At 40.2% G+C, this 25688-nt stretch overlaps 1 protein-coding gene across 1 annotated transcript; it reads right to left on the bottom strand.

Annotated features, from left to right (window-relative positions):
- Positions 1-1160: 1160 nt before the first annotated feature.
- GLRX3 (glutaredoxin 3) lies at positions 1161-24590 on the bottom strand. Its single transcript, XM_074907976.1, has 11 exons — positions 24469-24590; positions 18989-19097; positions 16007-16081; positions 15175-15376; positions 9322-9494; positions 9167-9228; positions 6499-6556; positions 4566-4618; positions 3393-3432; positions 3218-3310; positions 1161-1794 (listed from the first exon to the last, which is right to left on the bottom strand). The coding sequence occupies exons 1-11, from the start codon at positions 24540-24542 to the stop codon at positions 1744-1746; spliced, it is 990 nt and encodes a 329-aa protein (XP_074764077.1). The 5' UTR covers positions 24543-24590; the 3' UTR covers positions 1161-1743.
- Between the last annotated feature and the right edge of the window lie 1098 nt (positions 24591-25688).

Genomic DNA, 25688 nt, shown 5'->3' with positions numbered 1-25688 from the left:
CCCTTTGAGAGATTAATGAAGACTTGTTTTCTTGAGAGGGACAAGATTTCCTTTATAGCAATTAAAATTGGTTTTAAAGTTATAACATATACTATTTTATAGTAATTACTAAAATTATCCCTAGAAAATTGAGACTTGGATTAAGTGTCAATCACTAAGAATTCTGCAACACATTCCACCACCTTCTCTGCAAGTCAGCCCTTACCAGTTTGGGACTAAGTCCAGTAACAGTCTTGCGTAAGGTTCCGGTATATTAAATTATATTTACAATTTAAGCAACAAAACCCCAAACTCACTCTCAAAACCTTACTTCTCAGCTGCTGCCTAAAACTTCGCACCACCTAAACTCATCAGGCCTCTCTCTCTTCTTCCAGGCACATTCTGAAGAGCACGTGGCCAGTCCTGACCCCCCGACAAGGGAGCAGCTCCTCAGAAGAGCTTCTCAAGTAGACACGGGTGTTCCTCTGCAAGCGCAACACAAAAACCAGCAAGGAAAAGGCTTTCAGCAACACTTTCCGCTCCAAAGTTATTACTGGTGAGGTTCAGGCCCCTTTCTGCTCAGCGGGGCGCCATTTGCTGGGCTTCACGAGGACAGTCAGCTCCTCTTCAGGTTCCGCACCTCCCGGAACAGGGCGTCCTCGGCCTCTGCGGCCAACAGCCCATGTGCTCACAACAGTCTGAACCAGTGTCTCACACCTAGAAGCCAGCAGCAGCTGATACGGCTGTCGCACACAGCAGTCTATACATAATTAACCAGAAATATTTCAGTATTTCGCAGACACAAAACCACATTCCAAAGTAGAAACTTCATTAGCTTCAGCACAGACCCCGAGAACTTCAGAGCTAAAAGCAAAAAATGTTTCTGTTGAAGGGAAACACCCTCCTGTACGCCTGGGCTGTGGCTGCTTTGAGGGTCAGCCCATTATATTTCAGAGCATTACAGGTATTGAAAGAAGGATTAAAACCAAATTAAACCCTCTGAATACAGAAGGGAAGGATTCATATATTCGATGATTTAAATTGCCAAGGTCCTAGCCTAGAAGGGAACACCTTCCCTTTCACTGAAGGAGCACTGATGAGACACAAGACTGGCCTAATCACCGTGTTTATTGGCTCATTTCCACAGTAATTTAAATATGTCCCAAAAACTATGTTAAAATAGGTTGAACATCTGAAATTAACAATTACCGTACCTACCTCAATAATGAAGATGCATAGTATACAGCTGAAACTCATTAATAACAACTTCCTAATGGGGCACTGGATTAAGGTTTCAATAGTATTTCTCTCGCTCGCTAGACATGAAAACAATTATTAACAGGGACAGAAAGTTATTATGCTCCATACCACAGAGGTACACCCATTAATATTCTCCTAATGAGAGCTGAGCCCAAAAAAAGAAAAGATGCAATTTAGTCCTAAACAGCACTGCAACAGAGAGTGGTGTCATTACTCAATTCTTAAACATCACGATGCAATGAATACACACAGACAGAGGGTAATAAAAACCCCAAAGTTCTTTAGCATGGTATTTTAATTGAATTTGAAGGTCCTAACATTTTTGTCTCTTCGGAGAGAACACATTTTCACACGTAGCATGGTCTTGTGAATATACAGAGTACAGGAGCTGCCTTTATCTACTCCCACTCGATTCCACAAGGCTAAGCTGTATATTGCTCCAATATAATCTATAAATTAATAACTGTTCAAAAGTATTTCGGTTCCCATTGATGTCCTCTTCCGTTAATTTTCTCCTTTCAGAATAGGCAACAATTCACCAGTTTCCTTTAGTTCCTGGAAAGAAATAACAGAGAGCAATTATTCTCTGGCAGTGCTCCCACCGGGGTAGGGGGGAAGCCCATGGGCTGGCTGGGCAGGGAAGGCACAGACCCACTGACATCCCTCTCAAACAAGGCTCTGAAGCTCATAAAGTTGTATTTAAATTCTAGTTAGTAAGAGAAACTTATTTAGTGAAAAGATACACCTCCACAAGAATTGGTTGTTATCAGCATCACCAGGTAAATCCCCTGGTGTATCGCCTTTGAGATGTAATTCAAGATATATTTCAGGCACACACAAAATCTTACCACATCCAAAAATGCCTCCCACAAAATGAAAAAATGACCACCCACTGATAGATTTTGTTACTACCACACTAAACCAAACGAGACGGTGTGAGATTTGTAAGAGTTCTAAGAGCTGCTTGCCCATATTATCTCAGTGATTTAAAAATCAAATTATAAGGCTGTTAACTTACCAGAGCTAGACAACACCAGGAAATAGTTTTAAAATAACACATTGTGGAGTAGATACTCTTCTCCCACATCTCAAGAGAAACAAGTGTCCCAATTTTATTACATACTGTGTGATATTACAGAATGCGTTTTAAAATACTGACAACATTCATCTACCCGTGCAAGTTAGTCCGTGTGAACACAGTCCAATAATGCAAATAGACAAATTACGTTTAAATACCAGTGAGAGAAATATTTTGCAGCATCTCCGCAATGCCCAAGACTATGCTTGCTGATCACTGAAACAGCCCACACACTTGTTAAATAAATAAAATTAAAGTAATCTATATAATTTAAGTAATACCAGTATTTTTAGAACCAAATGAGATTTATTGATTGGCTCTTCCCAGGAGTTACAACATCTGAGGAATTGGCTATAAAACATTCAGACAAGAATGGGCTCAAGAGTATTTGGGGTTTAGAACACTGTGCCTGCTCTGTTACAAAAATCAAAAACCACAGTAACAGATGCAGATCTATTTTTGTTGCTTCAGGGTCTGTTCAAACAACTACAATAAACCTTACTTTCTTCCAGGAATGAGACTGTTTGCTAGGGGAAAAAAAAAAAAAGTCTTGCCCACCTTATTTGAGAAAAGCAATGTCAGAAGTAAAACTAGGAAGAGAAACCTGTAAAAATGCACCCACGGGGTAAAAATGGTCTTTACAGTAACTGTAGCTGACTGCTGTCAAGAAAATACATTTCACTGCTAAATCCTGGCATATGAGAACGCCAGAGATTTAGAGTTCCTTCCAACTGTACACCAAGCTGATGGAAGTCCCAGAAAAAGCAACCAAGTCATCTGGGCTCAAGATCTAGGGTCACTACACAGGAATTTCTCTGTGTTAGAGACAGAAAAGCATTTCTACAATTTTAAACAAACAGTCAATTTACATCATCTCAAACGAGATTCTCCCGCTCCTACCTTGACAATATCCAGCCCTCCAACAAGTTCACCTTTCACATATAATTGAGGATACGTTGGCCAGTTTGAGTAGGTTTTTAATCCTTGTCGCACCTAAAAAAGATAAAGTGAAATGTAAATTTCAGCTTTAGGAAAAGCAACAACAAAATCCTCAGTGATGGAGAAGCTCAATTACCTCTTCATCTTCCAGTATGTCAAACGTCTCATAATCAACACTAGGAAAGAAAAAAAAAAAAGAAATAAAATCATTTACTGTGGAGTTTTGCAATGTAAGACCCTCAAAAATTCAAAATGGGTATATTTACAAGCTAGCTTCCAAATCACTCAGAATTAACAGGAGGGAAAATGTCAGAGCTTTATGCATCAAGAACTGTAATGTAAAAAATGTCTAGTTTCATGGGAAACTATAAGGCACAGATGACAGCATAAGGCACTAAAACATTTAGCTGTGTAGCTTAGGCTCTAATTGGCCAAAATGTGTTCAAAAGTAATTCCATTCACTGTTAGCTTAAAAAAAAAAAAAAAAAGAAACCACACACACATCTTTGGAGGTTTTTATTAAGGAATCAGCCGCAGCTATTCCACCATCTTCATAGACCGCTTGCATAAAAACACAAAAAGAAAATGTCTGTATAAATTTGATTTCTGGTTGGTTCATAGATTGAATTCTGGTTCGCAATTCCGAGTATTTAAGAACTGGCACTCCCCAACAACCAGCAAGTGTGCAGGCTCCTGCGAGCGGACTAGGGCCAGTGACAAGGAACAGTGATTTGAGTAACTGCTACTTATTTCCGAGATGTGTATTGCTATCTAGTTATCTATTATCTAAATTCTAACCTCTAGTAATGAAGCCAACTGCTTAACCTCTAAACAGCAGCCCAACTGAAATGGGAGTTTGTTCAAAAGGAAGATGATACTAATCTCACTGCAGAACGAACTGCTTTGAAGAGGAAAACTGAGGCTAGATAACATGAGAGGCTCCGAGATTAAGGAAACAGATCAAGAGGGACCTCTCTGAGAGGAGTTGCTTACCAGAGTGGAAGCATTTCTTTCATGTCAACAATCACAGCAAAAAAAAGAAAAAAAATTCACTGTTGTAATAAACTCCTCAACCCGAGCAAGACAATCACTACGTAGCAGTGCCAGAGCCACGTAATATCTGACACACCACACGTGACTTGGTACCAAAATGTGTGTAGCAGTGATTTACACTACGGGCTTTCACATAAAGATGCTTCAAAATACTCTTGAAGAAGTCTCCCACTAATATTTGCCACTACTTATAAAACAAAGTTTTTAAAACAGAACAAGGTTCCCAAATTCAATTAAAAAACCCCCACCTACATACCCAGTATTATTTATGATTTCTATAATTTGCTTGCTGAATCCACATTTTGCAACCTAGAATGCAAACCACACATATGTTAAAACATATACCTGCTATATTTAATCCACACAATTCCTCAAGCTACACTAAAGCTATTAACCGATCCATTGCTAGCGATGACCTTGCTGGATAAGCAATACTGCTAATCCTTTTTTCATTCTTCTGTCTCCTCTTTGAGCTTTAAACAGAACTAAATGTCTCTTTCTTCCTAAACTCTGCTGAAATCAATTAAAATGTTGATAATATTAAACCACTTTCCTCAGCTGTGGTATGAAATGACACAAGGTGAATACGTTTTCCAGGTCTGGCAACACTGTCTCGAAAACTCGTTAGGCTTGATTACTTTCTGAACGTTCAAAAAGCCAAAGCTATAGATAGGTCTGATGGGCATAAATGCCTTACACACCCTTGTAAACCAGATGCGTTTTATTTTGAGACATACACTGCCCTTTACTTACCATTCAGGAGAGAGTAGCAACCGATGGTCAACTGATAAATAGGCTGCATGTACAGCGACTCCCCACTGAAATTAATAATTGGAAGTATCTACTGCAAACTCTTCGTGTTGACAGTGTGAGGACACAGAACGCCCAGCATTTTTTAAGACACTGAATATTTAATCCAGACTATCCCTTCTCACTGGTGATTTCACTTCATCAGTAGCTCAAGCAAAATCCAAACGTGTTAAGCAGTCTCCTGCTTTCTGTAGGCAAGACACAGGTTTTAAGGGAGACAAAAGTGCGTCTTGTTTTAAGACCTAAGCCCAGCTAGCTCATCACCACTGCTTCTGCGAGTCAGCACAACCCAGGGGGTTCCAGGGGCTATGAAACAGCTTAGTACAACAGCCTGTAACACTCGAAGAGTATCTGTGGTTAATACACAGAGAAGGTCAGGGAACACGTGAGGAACGGAAATGGAAAGACAAGTCACCTGAACGAGCTCACGCCCCTACCTCTGTAACCCTTCCAAAAAATACCACGTAAACAGCTCATAACATGCAGTCACTAACTCCAGTTAGACTTTTTGTTGGAGTGGTGTGCCCTGAAGTGTGAGTTAGGTGTTGTTCACATAATTCTGACAGGGAGAACTGCAGTGCCTTGCTGTTCAAAGGGGAGCCATTGCTCCCCTGGTTACTCTGGGTACGTAACACAAAGCAATACACTGACCTTTTGGTTTACAGTCAGTAGTTATTACTTTAATCCTAACTGTTAGCAGTTATCCATCTGCAGTCACCACCTTTATTTCAGTGAGCAAGATAATTAAGTGCAGCTTAAAGACACCAGGCATAGACCATTCCATGCCCATGAAAAGAAAAAGTGGATCATTTATAGTATGTGACATTATACTTCAGCCTTAGAAACATCTAGCAGCTTTTTTTAGATGCAGTTGTGAAAGCATAATAAAGTCAGAGAAATTAAAAAGGATAGGAGACCCAATCCAATTAGGTGCACGGAGAGAAATTTCAAGAAATGTGCATCCTGAGATAAAGTTTGGGGCAATACTCAGTGTGTAGCCCTTGCCTAGGACAGCCATCGGGGCAAGCACTCAGAACATCAGAAAAAATAACCCATTATTTGCAAAGGCAATCAATAACAGACCAAAAGAACACACACAGTTCTTCCACTCATTCCAGAATTGTAGAGCAATTGCCAGATATCACCGCAGGGCATCAAATTCCCTGATTTTACTGTAACACAGCTATCAGTATTTTAGCAATAAGATCCATCAGGTAAAACAGGGACTGCTCTTCTATGGCTTATAGAAGCACCAAATAAAAAGACAAATAACTAACTTCCCAGCACTATTAATTTTCATTAAGCAAGGGAAAAAAAAAAGTCATTGTCACTGTTTAAAAAACTGTGTAAAATATATTCAGCATTATACTCTATCTTACCTGTTTGCTTCCCTTCATAAAAAGCATCACAGGAGCTTTGTTTATCAAGGTTTTAAGCCTACAGAAGGCACAAAAAAAAGACATAGAATAGGTCAGTTGTTATCCCAAGCTTTGTTCTGACAGGAAAAGAGCAACTTGCAGCTTTACTAAATGCATTTAAAGCATTATTATAAGGAACTCTATTCATTTAAATTGCTTACAGTAACTCTAGTGAATGAATTTGCACCATCCTGTTACTTTTAGAGCACCGACTTACTTTTCTAGATTGACTGCTGAGTATCAAGCAGCAGTAAGTTTAAGGAGACACATCATTTTAGGATATTTTAAACACAATGTCTATATGATATATAGAGAATAATTATGGAATATAACACTTAAGATTTCTCGTTCTCCATGGGAGTGTCTCTTGCAAAGTAAGAGCCATTCCTGCTGTCCATCCACTGGCAGCTCTTACGGACTAACCGCTACTGAAATTCAGGAGTGGGTCTGGTCTGCCCCACTGTGCTACCCCCACAACCCTCAGACATTCCCCTGCTTTCTGTGACAATCAACAGAAAAAAGTTAGCAAAGACTCCCGTCCAACCGTTTCCTTCTACGGGCAAACCACCCTCTAATACATTGCATCAACATTTTCTGTAACAGGTTGCTTCGTGTGACTGGCAAAATGATTCCAGACTGGAGAATCCAGGACCTTTGCCAAATAAAAACTAAACCAAGTTTTGTTGGTGACCCACATACAGGCTTTGCACGTGTAAAGCTCAAAACAATTTTTCCAACCAAGTTGTCTCTAGGTTAAAAAGCAACAGCAAAACTCACAGCTACAGCAAGGGTGAGCGCCAGTAACCTGAGCTGGGACCCCAGCTGCCAGATCAGGCTCGTGAAACCAAACTGACAGCCAGAGCCCCTGTCAAGGGTATTTTCAAGTGAGGAAGACGCAGTTAATCGATGAGAAGAGATCAAACATTGGGTAAAGGAACGTAATCCAGCATTAAATAGATTTTACTACTGATACTCCTTCATTTGATGAAGTCTTAACATGTTTGAATAACCACCTCAGAGGGCTTTTCTTAGGAGGGACCGTGAGAATATAGTTTGAAAGAGATGTCAGTGGCTCAAGAAGTTAAGTATGAGGTTAGCTACGACTCGAAACTAATCTGTGTGATGGAAAAAGAACTTCCCAGTTGTCACCAGAAAACAAGACCTCTGCTAAATGTCACATGTAAACCCACAAAACAAACACCTACTAGAAGATGAAGGACAAACTAAGCAACAAGCAGCTACCTGGGACTTGAATTTTTCGCCGGTTTTCCTTCAGGCCACTTTTACATCAAAATTTGATAGAGACTGATAGAAACTTCACACACCTGTTCAAAAGATGTTGCTGCTACTCCTTTAGGAAGCCATTTAGCTACACCAACAATTTTAATCTATTAAAACACATCAGGTAAGCAGAAGACATTTCCCATTACCTTCTTTCCCCAAAAAAGATTAAGCAAAGGAAAAAAAAAATATGTATAAATTCAGTAAAGTTGCAGCTTACACAAGTTTGCAAGAAGGAAGAGACTAAAGGAAGCTTTCTGAAATAAGTTTTTAAAAGGCCACGGTGAGCCAAGCTCATCTTTACCTATAATTTAGTCTCGAACTGCAGAAGGCAGCCACTGTTTTTCATGGTTTTGGTGAAACAACTTACAAGTTACCCTACTAGAGAAACAAAAGGTAAACCTCAGACGTAAAATAAATTAAAAAGGAATTAAGTACTAAGCTGTAAAAGCAAGTATACTTTATCACCATATCAAAATGGCTTGCATTAAATTATATCTCCACTGTGCTGAGAAGGCAAAAAAAGGCAGCATCAGTCACATCTAGAGCACTGTGAAACTTGCTCTTACCTTCCTCAGATAGCAAGAGGGAATCTGCACTAACACATTTGCCTTCAAGGTACAGGCCACCCTCTTGGTAAACCAGCCCCCCCTTGCATGTCTTAATGGCACTGTTCACATAAAAACTAGGAGGAAAAAAAAAAAAAAGCCACGTCTACTAGCAACTTCTCAAACAGAATGAATTGTCAGATATCTGGAGTCTGACTGCCTGGGGCACGTCAGAATTTCAAACAAGAGCGAATCTTCAAACGGGGAAGGTTAAAGGAGGACAAATTGGTTTCTAGATATTACATCTGATTTGGGAAGCAACACACTTCCTACGGCTGCAGCATATATTCATGTTGCCAAGGTGAAAGAAAACAGGAACTGAAGGACGAGAGTAATCCAAAAAAAAAAAAAAAAAAAAAAAGAGACAAGCCTAGAGAGTTTCTCCAGTGGCACCACAGTCATGAAGTCTATGCCCAAAAGCTGCTAATGTTTAAAAGATCTTCCCAGTCATCATTAAAGAATAAATTCTTAAAAGAGAGAAAAGGAGGAATCTTTATATTCCTGCTGTAATTAAAACTTGACAAAGTACAAGTCTATTGGAACAGTATAGCTTAATACATATCCAACAGTACAGCTTTTCTTAAGTGATGCTTACTGCATCAAAAATGGAACATACTAAACAACTGCAGGAGTTCTGAAATTAAAGAAACTCTTAACACATTTCTGACAAAGTGTGTCTTTACACACTTAAGTTCCCTCTATATAAATGAACATGCCCTTAAACTAACGACATAATATACCTGTCCTCCAATTTCTGTGCCTTCGGACAGACCGTGTCCAGTTCTCCAGATGCCTCAAGTTCCTAGAGAGATTGGGGAGAAGAAAAATCAGATGTTCAAAGCAAGAAAAACATGCACCTGACAACTAACAAGGTAAGAATTTCTCAGTTTCTAACCTTGACAATATCAACTCCACCGATAAGCTCTCCAGCTACGTACAACTGCGGGTAAGTTGGCCAATTAGAATATGTTTTCAGCCCCTGACGAACTTCTTCATCAGAAAAAATATCAAAACTGCTAAATGAAATACCGTGTTTGTTCAGTATCTCCACCATTTGTTTGCTGAAACCTGCAGACACAAAAAGAGGAATTACATCTAGTTTTAAACAGAGCATTCCCATGTCTCTATTAAACCTTATTCATTTAAAAAAAGCAATTCTTCTAGATAGCGACTTCAGAACAGCTCTAGTGTGTTGTTCTTTGAACTCTAGCAATAGCCTCAAATATCATGACGGGGCAAACCCCATATTTATTACTGGGATTACAAAACCAAAGCATATGGACAGCTTAGTAAGTCTGGTGTTTCTCTAAATAGAGACCTACACAGGAAGTAACCTTCAGTAAGCTCGCTGTTGTTCCAGCACACAATTAAAGCGAAGTTAAATGCATTCCCTTCTGCCTTTCCCAGTTCTTGGCTGAGCATTCACAAAGAATAAAAGCTTCTCAAGGACCGTAACAGCATCTTCAGGAGCCTCCTTTTCATTCCTCTAATTGCACATCACCTCCTCTGCCCCTCATTTCTTCCTCCGGCTACTACTGAACTCCACCAAATGGGGATGAAGTCGACACACAAAATGGGAAGCAGGATTTAAACCCACAACTGTGTCACTAGTTTAACTTAAAAGCTTGGCTTTTAGCATGTTTTCTACTGTTTCTTTAAGAGCATGTCCCTTCCTACTTCACAGTAAAAGGCAGATTCCTTTTTATTTTTTTTAAACTGTTTACAGAAGCACTTAATATTGTTTTACTACCCTTGTGACACTTTCATACCATGTTTTCTTTTCCTTTATGACACATCTTCATTATGTCCTACTCTGACAACGCTCTCTCAGCAGGACATTAAGCACTGAATATTACGATGTAAACATCCAGCTTCTAGAAGTTTATTATGTGGCCAATCTAAGAAAAGTTTCTCCCTTCTGTAACTAAGCATCTTTTTCTTAAGAAAATTGTCATGTTATTTCTAAAAAGTTGTATGCATGAAAGTTTTAATACCATCAAATTTACAGGCTGTAATCACCTTAATCTTCTTACGCTAGAGAGAAACCCCCACAAAATTTCACTTTCAAACAATTCTTCTACTCTATTTTAAATTCACCATTCTCATTAAAGCGAAACATGAAAATGATTTCTTTCAAAAGAAGATAAATCGTTTTTTCAATCATTAGTCTCTACAGAAACTCTTCAAAATCAACTTTAAAAACCAAACCACACACAACCACCCACAGCAAGGCTGTGCCCTTGATGTCAACAAGTCTGTTCTTCATGGGGTAACCTGAGAGGAACTGAAGTTCAAAGTCACGTTGGGCCACCAGACCCCTCGACCAGACACAACCGGTGCTCCAGAGCAGGCACCAGCCCACTGGATGTTTCGGTGCATTGCAGATATCTACTCTGACCAAAACCAGAGAAGGGAGGGGTCTCCTGTACTTCACAACACGAGGAAGCCAACAACTTCATCTTTAGGACTGATGATCAAATCTTGATTCACAGCTCCGCAGTTCCTCCACAACCTACCTGCTCCGCCGTGAAAACGATGCTGATCGTGAAAAAACACTAAGTACGCCGCAACGTGTGGAAAGATTTTGGAACTTTGCTTCTTTTCTAAAATGTGGTCTTTATCCTGAAGTATTTCAACACCTGCCCCTGTCGTTGGCATGCACATCCTTTCTAAGGAAGGGGAACCCTCCGAGACAACACAACCATATGGTTTGCAAAAAGGATTCATGAGAATTTGCCCATAAATCAATGTGATAATAATGCATGGTTTATATCTTTGCCAACTCATTGGTTTGGATACAAATGCCCTTGCAATCCTACCAATTCCCTGAAAGAATTCCAGAAAATGCTGTGCAGACAAATGAAAGCCTCTATACAAATATTAAAAAAAAAAAAAAAGAGAAACAACGCTTAAAGGCTTTAATAAAGGAATAAAAAAATAAAGAAGCTTTAAATGGGAAAAAGAATCAAAGTGCCATAGAAGAATAACCTTTGATTTCAGCTTGCAAGACCGCCTATTAGTTTTTGAAATATGGATTTTTACTACAGCTTTCTACAGTTTTCATGATCTGCAATTTATTGAGATATGAAGTAGCAGTATTTATGTGTACGGCATCGAAGTTGCTTTTCTTTCTACAACTGAAGTGTTAAGTTCATGTACAGCCCGAAGTAAAACACAGATTCTGAAATTTTTCATACATCTGGGAGTTCATTAGTAAACAGCTAAAGGCTGATTGCTGATGGTTATTCCATCGCCAATATATTAACTCATTTCTACTGTAAGGAACTGGGGGGGGAAAAAAAAAAAGCTTTATTTTAGCTGTAGGCAATTACATGCAAACTAGAGAGATTGATTGGTTGTATTTCATTTTGAAGGGTTATGGTAGCAGTCTGGAAGTGTTACGCTTAGGGATAAAGTGCCAGAACAGCTTTACTTTCATAACAAAAGATTTAGGTTGAATTTCTGAAGAAATGCCATACATGCATTAATGGAATAATTAAACTGCTAACAGAATGTTTTAAGCAATTATCTAGACGATCACAAACGCCATTCCCGATTTTACATCAATAAAAAAAAAAACCTAAATAAATGACAGTATTGATGAAGCAAACATATACTGCCATGGTCCAAATGAATCCACTGAAATACAACAATGTACGGAGCAACCACAGACAACAGCCAGGAAACAGAGCCGAGGGGACAAACCTTGCTTTACACTGTGCTTAGCTGGCTTTTCCAACCAAGAAATTATGAACTACAAGATCCCAAAATACACTGCTGGATAGGGTTCCCTCTACTCGCCAGCTGCACCACGGACTCGAGTCTAAGTCTATTATTTGTATCAAAGCAGAAACAATTCAAAAATATCTTCACCTTTGGCTCCTTTTATTTAATTCTATTTTTACTACTCCTGCTACTGTTATAACAGATCCATATCATCTTTTAACAAAATGTTAAATTACCTTCACCTTGAAAAATACACCCTCTGTTCTAGGAAGTTAAAAGGATCCAACTTACTAACATCTCCCAACTACTGCCAGGAACTATCAGAGCAGTCCAAAGCAGGCACGGTATTTACCTGCAAAATGAAGAGCTGTAAGTTCAGGTGATTTTAACACTTCCTATTTTAATACCTACATCTATTCAGGTAAGTATCTCCTCTGCACTTTTCATGGGGTATCAGGGATCAAATGTAAGGACTGAAAGCTCGAAGAAATATCTACTTTATCATGTTAAGACATGCAGAGGAATGTGGGTTACATTCTTAGGTCACTTCCCACGTTTTTATGATGAGGTACCTAACCACCCTTAATGGTGCCTCAAGGGCTTTTTTCGTTTGTGCTTTTTGTGATGGGTTTGGTTGTTTTTTTTTTTATTTTAACAGCCTGACAATTCTCTTCCATCAAAAAGTTACAGAATCCCAGAATCATCTTGGTTGGAAAAGCCCTTGAAGATCATCCAGTCCAACCATGAACCTCACACTGACCCTTCTCAAACACATGAGAACCAGTAAAGGGTCTTTTCTCTGCATTACTTCCCAATCTGCCCAGAATTCTGCTCAATGCCCTTCAGAAAGCCAGCTCTCTGCGGAGCACCCCCAGAAATCCGAAGGGGAAGTGGTGTGCCTCCGATGCCAGGAGAAACGTCAGTTGATGACGGAGAACCTGGGCACAGGAGCAGTGTGGAGGAGGCACCACTGCCTGCACACCACCTCCCAGCTCAGCCCCGACACAGCAGCACCCACGCTCTGCTCTGACTGCTGTGCATGCACCACGGGCCAAAAAAAACAAACCCAACGGGTTGACATAGCACTGAGGGATCTGGTGGAGTTGAGAACTCTCAGCCACTACTTCTCTTTCAAATATTGTTTCATGACTGACACAGAAGCCTTCCTCCTCATGGAAAGGCAGCACACGCTACACTGAACTCCCCCCAGCACTGGACAGACAGATCCTCCCCCTTTCCTGCCCACTATACACACTATCAGCCCAAAGCTTCTCCCTGTAATCCCCACCCAGCAGCTCCACCATCGTTACCTTGCTGCTCAGCTCCCTCCTTCATGAAGCAACGGTCCTGACCCAAAACTACTTGAAATTAATGAAAAGATTCTTATTTACGGACCCAGTCCTCAACTGCAGTAACTAGAACTACGCCGGACACCACGAACAGCTCTCCTGCAACAGAGCACCTTCACACAGCACATAACAGCCAAGGCTGCCGGGCAAGTCGTGCACCACAAATCCTCATTATTTTCACTTCACCAAATCAACGTGTTCCATATTGTTTTCCTTCCCTCTCCCCCCCTTTTAACAGTACATGGCGACAGGACAATTTGAATCCTTCCAGATTAAGGGACAGAATATGTAAAATCAGTTTGGTTTAGGTCCTTTTACACTATTTCATCCATTTTTCCTTCACACAGTTCTCCACTCAGTTTCTTTAGGAAGCTTCCTGGATGACTCCAGTAGGAAGCACAAGCAGCAGCTACACGGGGATGTCTGCACTTGAAATTCCTAACTGAATTTAATACCTAAAACCCAGGGTGGGATCTTCCACGGCTGGAAGATCAGCAGCGCATGCGCCCCACGAGGATATCTGGCGATTACGTGAAGACAGCATCAAGAAATCACCACGCCAACAGCTCAAACCAAGCACTCGTGGCCTCCTGACCAGACACAAGCAGCACTGCTCTACCCTGAGGCTGCACTCGCTTAGCCCTTACCAGAAGGATATTAAAAAGAATAGTTCCACAAGTCCTCATTTCCCTCCTCAAAGTGTTTTAAGCACATTTCGTTCACATTATCTCTGCCACGCTATGGAAACATTTATGAGATATCTTCCAAGCCTGCGCATGCTACTGTAATTCATGCACAGATGGACAAAACAAGTATTTCCATTGGTTTTAGACACAAATAACTGATGTTTTGTAGGACAATTCAACTTTTTGAGCAGTTATCTCTATTGGTTCCATAGATATATGCCACAGGCCTGCAGGAGCTTGGCTGTAAGGAGCTAGCTATTGCTAATTCTTTTCTTTTTCTTCTGTTACATTCCACAGCTCCTCCAGCTCTTTGGCCCACCAATGCAGTCGATATGATTTGCCCCACAGGATACACGTTTGCTTAGTAAAGGAATCAGGGCTACTTCTTGAGACTCTGTAAGCAGAAGGATGGCGGCTTCAAAAGACTTAAAAATTTTGTCTTTTAACAATTGTTCACGTGCTTTCCATATAGATCAACACTTCACCTTCGTTAGGAACCAAGTAAACAAGAGAACAGATTTAAGAAAAGGCATTTCCACTGTAGCAGATACACACACTACTGGTCTTTTGACTTTACCAGCTGGGATAGTTTTTTCTCTTTTTCCAAATAGCAAGAGTGATCCCTGATGTTACTCAACTCTTCTTATTCCTTGAACCAAAACATTCTCTTCAGACCATTTTACATTTTCAGCATGCGTAACCTGATGCAGAAAATGTGAATAAGCCCTGAGCTACCTCAGGAAGAGCGTCCTAGTCCAACTATACCCTTGTTCTTCAGAAAGCCCCTAAACTGTGATTTAATTTCCAAAATTTAACTAAAAGAAGAGCAATTATCTACCTGCATATGAGCAATACGAAAATAACTTCATCAACGTTTCTAGGTGTGCAAGACACTGTTGGGATGCATCTCCCCAAACCTGAATAAATCTGACAACTACCCCAAAGCAAGTGCTGTCAGGCTGAACATGAACTTCGGAAAACCCTTACCACAGCGAGGTTCTTTTGGAGAGCCTTTCATAAACAGCATGCAAGGGGCTGCATTGATGAGTTTCTTCAGGCGCACGTTAAGATCTTCTTTTGCACTGTCGTTGGTGCCAGCGGCAAGGGAACTGCTGGACGCGTGGCGCTGCACTTTTTTGGTCAGCTCTGGGGCATGTGCACCATCTAATCTGTCAACTTTCTGAGCATTCTACGGAAACCAAAACACAGGCTTGCGTTAAAGGATTAAATTCGGAATTTGTACCGTAATAAAAAAAAAAGAACAGTAAAACCACCATATAAAGTATAGATTTTCAGATGCCGGGTGGATTAGTGTATTGATCTTTTAGCCAGCCTTTAGTTCCAAGACTCACACATTCCGTTGGCCGGCTACTGTTAGTGCTAGCAAATTTACTATTAGAAGAATTTATTTTAAAAACTAGTTTGAATTATATGATTGCAGGCAAACACGACCCAAACAGACCTGTCATTTCTACCAAAAGATTATTTACTTGTTTTTTTTACCAGGTTGTAGAACTACAGCTAGACAAGGAAACATTACTGAAAATATTCTGACCCAATAGAGGGTATGACAATTAAAATAAAAACCCTGTAAGAATCCCAAAGCGACTAAGGAAGCTCTGAAATATTACATATAAAGTATAAGACCTCTTTCTATCTACTTTTTTAGGTTCCACTGGATAGACTTAAATCAGATACATAAGTGTTTCTTCACTAAGAAATTTCTTAAGGTTCTGGTCTTCTGGTAGTAGTATTACAGAAGTATACATATTAAAAGTCCACACGGAATCCATTTTCTCTTAAATCCATTTTCTCTCACCTTAAAGAATAAGAACGTTGGAACAGAACTAATTCCATATTTTTCAGATACTTCAGGCACAGCTTCAGCTTCCAGCTAAAAAAAAACCCCAAAAACAAAAAACAAGAGAAAAAGATTATTTTCATAATCTTCTTTAAAGTTTGACTGTGGATGTCAATCCTGTCTAGAATGTTCTTCTAGGCATTTTATACATTTAAAAAGGATTTGATGCAGAAGTTTGTGACACATTTGCATTTAAATGAGACTCACTGGGTTGGCGTGTCATCCACTGAGCCTACACAGTGTCAAAACAGGTTCAGAGGTTTTTATTTTGTTGCACATTTCAAAAGATGCCCGGAGGCTGCGAATAAAATTTTTGGTGCACTAGTGACCTAGTAAATTTTCAATCATATGCAGCTACTACTATATTGAAATCCATAAATCATTGACCCCAGTTATGTCATGATTACAGTGCTTATTTTCTGCCCACAGCAATTCTTGCTGTTTGCTCTATTGACTAATTTCAAGGGGCAGTACATCATGACTGACATTTGCAGCCTTCTGCAAATTATGAAGAAAAAAAAAGGAGTGTTTCTTCAATAAGCTATTGATGTCTACTAAGTTTTATTTTTAACTCCTGCAAGGCTACTGAGTACCAAGCAGCAAGCTTGGTGAGACTACTGGTTCCAACTTTATTCAGTGTTTGATGCATATCTTGAAATTATAAATGTAGTAATTTGCCAACAAAATAGATCTTTTAATTAACTCAATTTTGTGACTTCTGTGTGCATGGGCGAATAGCTTGAGTGACTGGATCTAGTATAAGGTTAAGACACTAGTTCTGTCGTAACTGCAGAGTTAATGGTTAAAAAAGTGGTAACAGAGCTAAATGTTTCAAACAGAAACCTGCAATTCAGCAGACAGAAGGAAAAGCCTTTCAAATTCTTATTCCACAAGCCATACAGTGACATTTCATGAACAAGAATCGAGAGAACTGTTTAGCAATTTGCTCCTGCTCGCCCCTGTCCATCCTTATGCATTTTGGAAAATACTGTGACTGTTCTCGTTACGAGCTGAAATGTAGTGAACCTCTGAAGATCTCAGTATTACAGCACGTTTGATTTGCTCCAGCCACACAGGCTCTTAATGAATTCACAGAATACAGAAACAAAGGAAAAGAAGTCAAAAGTCCAAGCTTCCCCTCTATTTCTGTAAATCAGTCCAACAGGATCAACTGAGAAACTAAAGCTGTAAACAGATTATCATTATCTATTCTCTTTCAAGTGGCAAATGATTAAACGACTTCTAACTATAACATTAATTTTATTTTCTAGCACAATGTCCTACCCGCTTGGATACTTATGTTCCACTCTGGTGAGGTTCACACATACAGAACAGATTTAATTTCATATTTCAGTAACTTGCTCTTAGGGGTACAACTTTCCAAAACATTGTTTCTGGATACAGACACACTTTCATTTTATAACCAAGCCAAGGATCTCAGAGTTAGGCTATGCAACAACTACAACGAGAAATTACATTCAGAAAGCCTTCAAGATTTATTGACAGTTTTGAAGTTCAGTTCATTATTACTTAGCTCTATTCTAGAATATAACTGTTAATGATTTGCAAGGCGGTAACCATCTGGTGAGTTAACAGACTCTTACCAATTAAAAGGCAGACTGGCTATTCTGTGGGATTTTGGTCCATATGCTAAAGAATTTCCAAAAGCAAACACATTCCCCACAAAGAGCCTCTCGCCCCTCAGAATACATCAACAAATTCACCCAAGTCTTTCAGTAACTTATTTTCTCTAAACAAGTACACCAGTACTTGGGAGGAGGGGGGTGGGGGGAAGGAGGTGCCATTAGCTTAATTTTGCAACACTTGATCACTTTGGAACCTTGTTATTAAAAAATAAATTACAGCTGAGTAATAAAGATTATAAATAAATAATGTATGAATATGAATAATAAAGGAGCAACTGAGTGTTTTCAAACTTTTGTGGGCCTACTAAAAGCTACAGCAACTCTATCTAAATTTAAGTATCTCATATTTTCAAAATGTTGAAAATTAGTCTTTTGAAGCTCTAAATACTACCATTAAAATAGTTCTGTCCTGTTTCAGAGAGAAATACCAACCAAGAGAGGAATCATTAGGAAAAAACACCACAAAACCTAAAGGCTGTAAGAAATCAAATTAAAATACTCACACACAGCTGGCTGCTCCATTACTCCCTGCCCTCATAATCACAGAAGTGTCTCATTAACAAGAGAAAGTTGTTTTAAAACCAACAGCACATTGATGAAGTGCGTTCATTTTTCCCTCCACGCTGGTTCTCTTACTAGCATGTGCAGACAATATCACAAAAAAATATAGAGTCTCATTTGTGTTTATACCATCCAGCACTACATAACCCTCATCTCAGAGTGACAATGTTGCACAGGCTTAAATTTACCTTCTTCTAAACTTGGGAGATTGCTGCTCATCTTCAGCGTCAGACAGAAAACCCCTATTTCTGAGATCTATTTAATAACATCATGAGAACAAATGAAACCTGCAGCACACTTGAAAAGAGCAGTGCTGCCAAATTAATCTCAAATCCGGGGATAAAGATGCTGCTTTAAAAATACGGCAATTTACAGAACTGAAGGGCTGAGACATTGCAGGCACAGAGAAATGTAAAAGTCTATTTGTGAGGTGGAGCAGCTAGTGAAAAAAAATCCTTCACTGTATCTTAACAGACTGATTTTATTTTTTTTTCCTTTCTTTTTTCTTCCCCCTCTTTAAATAGCACAATAAAATGAAGGTCTTATTTAAGCTTGCAATACAAGTCAGGAAAGGTGAACCTAGAACTTCCATCCCATAGATTTTTAACGCATCTCTTGCATACGTTCAACTCACATATTTCAAAGTGAAGACATAAAGGAACTTCAAAAATGACTTTACCTATACTTTGCAATAATGGCTCTCCTCTGTTGAAAGCTCAGCTGCCTGACTCACCTTCACAAACGCAACCTGCATGTGTTCCTTTGCCAGTGCTGCCATAACCTCATTCATCTGAGCACACTGAGGAGCCCACGGCGCCCAAAAGTGGACAACTACAAGGGACCTATTAAAAACAAACAAAAAAAAAAAGAGTTACAGCATTTATTTTAGAAAAAAAAAAAAAATCATGCAATATAGAAGTTTGATATGTCACGGAAGGAAAAAAAAAAAAAAACCAAACCACGAACAAAACCACCCTCCACACCCCCTTCCTGAGAAAAAAGAAAATGAAACCAGTGACACCAGGAAGGTTTTGTACGACTCGCACATTAATGCTTCTTCAGGAAACATTCCAAAACCCAACCAGCACTATTAAGGATACTAAGAAAAAACTCATCCTGTGTTTTGACAGCAGCAGATGATTCCATATGAACGTCAGACAGGGAGGGGAGCAAGCAGAAGCACTGTCGACGCAGTCCCAGGCAGGTTTTGAAGTGCCTGAAGGCCAGGCACTCGGAAGGGCTCCCAGGCAGCCAGCATCTCCTCCCAGACAAGCTGCTTCTGTCCCCAGCAGCTTCACACCAGAGGCTGCACCGTTGCTTTTCTCCTCTCAGTGCCACTGTTGTCCCTTTACTACTTATCCAGGGAATAAGTAGATTTTTCAAGTCTACTCTGAAAACACAATACTCCTATGCTGAAATATTATTTTTCTGCTTTTAGTAACTTCAGTTTCTTATCCCTCTTCCAGCTTCAGTAAGGTTTCCTTCGGTGTTTGGTACTGATTATACAGAGCATTTAAAGATGAGACTTCACACCCCAAACCGGGTACCACAAGGTAGTTCTTGTGAGCTTAAACACACACACTTGGATGACAACAGTGACAAGATTATTTGCATCTGATTTTCAATTCCACTTCCCAGGTTTGCTGAAGTCAAGCCCACTAGATGATAGGGGATAAAGAATAAAAGAGGTATAATGTACTACTTTTAATCTACTTAGAGATACAGAAATTAAGTCAACCATACCACAGAAGCCATTTAGTGTCTTTTATTACTAAATAATGATAGTTCATTATGAATTTTAATAGGTATGTGGGCAGCCCAACATTCATACTGGAGCAGTTAACAGCTGTGTTATCTGAACATCTACTCTGGAGACAGCACTAAATTCACAGAACTTTAAAACTCATAAACTTGATTTTCCAAAGCAATTCTAAAAAGTTCTGGTAGAAATATAATAGGATGATATAATTTTGGTAGAAACATAATAGCCCGCCTCTGTTTTTTTTTCCAGCATGCCATCAGTCAGAGCTTACAGGCTAGGAGCAACTTAAATTAGGGAATGATAAGGCAGTTCTATTCCTCTGCAAGTGCCAGCCTTGCAAATTTAGACCTGAGCTCAGGAACAGCTCAAGACATGCTCTCCAGGGCTGCCATCTGCAGATTCTCCCAACAGTCCTGTACAGGAGTCATCCACAGCAACAACCCCAAAGGCAAACTGTCTCTAATGACAACAACAAAATACCTGTAAGGCTTCACTGCTCACAACTGCAGCATTTAAACCCCGGGAGAGGCTCATCCAAGGGATTTACTCTTTACTTATAAACAGGATTTGACGTGGACTCCTTGAGAAACCCACGAGCACGTCTCACTGCTCAGAGTAAAACCTTAACTGCAAAACTGTTTCTGCACATCAACTTTGTCAATTTTCCCAGCAACGCTCTCCGTGGAGCCCAGCAGAGGAAGAGGCAGGGCGAGCGCAGGTACCTGGCGCAGGAGCTTCCTCCTCCCTCAGAGCACACAGGTCTTCCAACCTTACCACAGCTGTCAGCTCGTACAGACACATTTTAATTAAGACTTTTGAGCCAACTGGGACATGCACTTCACATCATGCTGCAACCAACGGGGGGTTTTTTGCCACAGAGTAATGAGGTGAAAATAATTAGGTAGGTTGGGAGACGGGGAAGTCATTTATATGTATGAGAATACCCAGTCGCAACAGACAGAAAATTTTAAAATTAAAAAAGCAGCAGCAGTTTGATATTTCAGAAGAGAAGCTCCAATGCAGCGGATTTTCAAAGAGTTTTGCTCCAGGATTGCTTTTCCTGTACTTGTTCACCACATCCTTTGTTTGAAATACCAATTTTGAGATCTCCTCCAATATCATTCTTAACTGTTTCTGGCACCAGTAAGAGCTCAGAGTAGTTGTGAAAAATACATCAAGGATGAACCAAAATACTTTTTTTTTAATTTGAGTTTTATGACAGAACAGTCCAATCACTTAGACCTACTACAGCTTTTGCAATCACAGAGAATGAAGTTGTCAAGCTGTCACTGCAGCTGCACAAGGCCTGTACATTTAAAAAAATAATATTGACATCTTTCAGACTACAAGCAGGACAAAAGAATTACTTCCAGTGGCTAAAAACAAGTAGTGGGGGAAAGAAGAGAGAACACAGGAGCAGAGTGGCTATGCGTGAGGCTGAAGCACTATTAATTAACTGGCCCTTCCCTTCCACAAACTGAAGACAGGAGTCCATACTCTTCCTCTGCTACCAAGGAGTATTTCACAAATGCTCAATTTAATTTAGCACGCACAGCAGGACACGTCTGATCACGTGAACGTCAGCTCATGACAAGTAGAAGAGGAATAACCACACCATTATTTATTTAATCCTCGTCCCATTCCTTCCTTACCAACGTATGGCTGCAATGCTCTTCATTTTGATCTTCGTGAAGAACACACTTTAATTTGCACCAAGGGTTTGGGGAGTTGGGTTTTTTTTTGACAAAGTGATTCACAGAACAAGTCTAATTCTGCAATTAGCCTGCCCTCTTGGTATCCGAACACTTTAAACTTGAAAAACAGCAAGAATCATTCAAAACATTAAGAAAGGAAGAAAACAGAGTTAGCAAAATGAAGCACGTAAATGATTCTAAACCGAGTATTTCTTACAGTCAAAGATATTTCTAAAAACTCTACTATTATCTATAAAAGAAAATTGTAACAAAAAGCTTATGACAAGTTCCAGTTTCTCTTCCTATTTCATTTTATATTTTACATTTTGGAGGAAAAGCTGTGGGCCCAAAAATAACTTTAATATAACTTTTTTAAAACTTTAGCAGCAGAAGAAAAATCCAAAGGACATATCACACCTTTTCTGTGGAGAAACATAAAGCCCAAAGTCTTGTTTCTATAGTGTATTAAAAAAAAACAACACTGGTTGAGAGAGTCACAAAATATACCTTTAAAACAAAGAGTCTATTGGCTGTAGAACCAAAATAGCAAGACATTCTCTGACAGGGATATCCAGAAAATAATTACTCCAAAGGTCCACCCTCCTTTTGGGCCAAGACACAAGTATTTTGTAAATAACTTCTAATCTCTCTGACAGGCAGGCCAAGTTACTTGGTTCTATAAGCCAATTCTTCTAAAACATAGTCTAAGTAGAATAATCGATTAGATAGCAATAATCGAAGCTGTCAATAATTTTGAAGCCATGGGCTCAGTTTATCTTTTGCAACTGTAAAATCTAGATACCTGTTGAAAAAAATTGAACCTTCAAATTTACACATATTCCGTAACACCGAGGTGATAACTTGGTATCTGAAAGACTAATTTGCTGAAACAAGAACTCCTATCAAATTAAGTAGCAACATAAAACACTGGCAGTTGCAGCTCATTAATGGCAATTCTATTCGTCTGGAAAAATCAGGAAGTTAATTTGAAAAAAAAAAAAATCAGCAGTAAAACTGCATTAGGCCTAGCCTTAAAAATTCAGAACATTTTCTGTCTTAAGCTTTATCTTTCAAGAAAAAAATACTTCTTTGAAGAAACTTTCTCCTCTGCCCCTTTGAGTGTTTAAAACTACTTTTTTTTACATCATTAATTTTCAAATTCACTTGATAATCTAGATTAGGTATATCTCAGTATGGAAGTTAGCTTAAGTCAGTCAATGTATATTTTTAAAGCGCACCCACCATTCAGAAACAGGGAATCATTACAAAAAATCATCGTTACAAAAAAAAAAATCTATGATTTGAGGCATTTGTTGTGCTCTGTGAGTGCAGGTTTGTTTGGTTTCTTAGCAGTAACAAAAAACAAACCCAAATATTTTGAAATTAAGCAGAGGAAAAGAGTTATCAGTACTATCAATTCATCTTAGGACCAAAAAAAAATGCATAAAATAATCAAGAGCTTTAAAACAAAAACTGAATCATGTTTTGTGGACAAAGGGAATGAGATAATTACTCAGAGTTTTCCTGAAAATAACTTCCAAAACATTGTATTTGTTCCTGAAGCCATTTTATTTCACTCTCAGTGAGTGTCAGAGTGTGAATTCCCTCCGGGGTGTCCCCACACAACAATTCTGTTGAAAAACAACTTCAGAAAATAAAACAGTCATGCAGCAAATTTCAGTGCAGCAACTTTTCCATGTTTCCTAATGCTGTCTTGAAGACCGTGATACTGGTAATTTCATCATCCTTTTTAAACCAGTCCTTCAGTCTTCTCTCCTTATTCATTTAAAGGCCACTTGCTAACAGAGCAGTTAATTTACGGGGAAGGGTTTTTGACACAGCACCTTATTTCAATGTGCCTTACAACACCTAGTGAAATACATACTCAGCTAGTGGTTTAAAAATATATAAGAGTAGTTACTACACCTTTAATTCAACAAGACAAACAAGCACATCTCATAACCAAACCTGTCTTTCTTAAGTAAGGCCCTCAAGTACCTGTTGATCTTTAATTACAGTAGTAGTTATTGCTACTACCGTCATTAAATCCTGACGGTGAGACAATGTGCAGGGTTTTCCCTGAAATGATCCCCCAAGACTTCCCACCCCAGACCAAGGGCCACGCCCAGGGGGTGCAGAGGATCCGTGGTCCATGCCACGAGCTGCCAACGGAACCGAGCCCCGTTACTCGGTATGAGAGCGTAAAACCAGATTAATGAGAAACCAGCTGTGCTGCATGACATGAACAACTTCGGTTCGCATTGCTGCTCGATAAACAAGCTAACGCTGCTGTTTTCATTGATAATTACTAATTGTTTTGCTGACACCTTAACAACTCGGGAGGAAAAAAAAAAATAATCTTGGGCTACACAGAAGTTCTGTTTTGCAGAATTTTCCGGTCAATCTGCCTATTCCGGCTTCCCATCCCCTGCAGAAGGTTCTGCAGCCGCAGCATTCCTCTTCGCCCGAGCTCTCCTAGACTCATACGCTGTGCTTGTGGAAACGGCGCTTAAAAACCAAGCAGCAAACCCGAAGCCCTCCAATCTAGGGGTTCTGGGGAGGGGTTATTCGGCTCCGAGGCCGCACCGCGCCTGCTTCCCCCAGCAGACACCGGCCTTTCCCGAAGCTCGGGCCAAATCCACCTTTCCCCACAGGGCCTGAGGCCCCGGCACCCGCCGCGGAGCGGCGCAGCGGAAAGGCCGGGCCGCCCCCGGCGCGGGGCCCCCGCGGCGACGGGCCCCGCTGCCCCCGCCTCACCTGTCCTTCTGCTGCAGCAGCTGCTGGAACTGCTCGGCGGAACCCGCCGCCGCCACCTCGCCCGCCGCCGCCATGGCCGGGCCGCCGCAGGAAGCGGGAAGAGGCGCCGGGTCACGTGGGACGATCACGTGGAGCGGCCCCGCGCATGCGCCCCCGCCCCGCGCAGCCGCAATGGCGGCCCCGGCCCAGGCCCCCGCGCGCTGTTTAAGTACAGTGGAGAAAAGCCGAGTCAGCGCTTTGTCCGAACACGGCGAGAACTCCCCAGGCCGTAAGAGGGCCCTGCTCATGATGGGCCTACGAGGCTCAGGCCGCTTTAAATCTGCGTTAAAGTACCCGTAAAGGGCTTATAATGTCACGTAGGAAATCCGAACGTTGAGTAATTTTAGTGTTCTCGAATCTACCAATTCAAACACCACCTCAGGTTTGCCTCCACCATTCAAAAATTATTACTAGTTAACTCTTCCATTACCAAAATAATGCACCTTTGGTTTCTAATGGAGAAAAGATTTAAATATTATAATCCACTGTGATTTACATAAAGCCACCAGGTTTTAGCATGTAAGACTTCGAGCACACAAAGATGGGGAAAAGACGAATGTGGCTGTAGGGGGGGTGAAAGGCTTGCACCCACGGTGAGCGGGAGGCGGGCAGCGAGCTCCGGCCCTGCGATGGAATATTTTGCTTCTTCAAGACCATCGCAACAATAATTTTTTCCAACGAGCTTGACACAGGAATTCTCCCACTGTAAATAATAGCAGATCACTTCAACGATACTCTGAAAATGAAACAAGAGGTGAGGTAGGACAGGTTGGTTGTAGTTCTTTCCGTTCCTAACAGGTCGCTGCTCAGGACCGACATATCAACATTTTCCTTCACATTTGCCAAGACAGTCTATTGAAAAGAATCAGATATTATGTCAACCTGAAATTAGATTTTCGTTCCTCAAGCTCACTGCCCATAAATATGCAGCTGTTAAAACTCATGCCACTGGAACCAGGATTACTGCTGGTGACGGGGAATCACACTGTGAACGATTGGAACAGCATAAGAAGAGTGAATATTTTATTCTGGTTTGTCTAATATTGCTTACGTCCTTTTGATGTGGAAAGAAAAAAAAAAAAATCCAAAATACTGTCTTGTCTCTGTTCTGTTAAAAAGATGGCCCTAAAGCATCCTGAAGAATATTTACTGTTCTTATAAATCTAATGTAAAATTTTGAC

The sequence above is a fragment of the Athene noctua genome, chromosome 5 (genome assembly GCF_965140245.1).
Source record: "Athene noctua chromosome 5, bAthNoc1.hap1.1, whole genome shotgun sequence".
Classification (NCBI taxonomy): Eukaryota; Metazoa; Chordata; class Aves; order Strigiformes; family Strigidae; genus Athene; species Athene noctua.
This window is presented reverse-complemented; position numbering and strand designations above follow the sequence as displayed.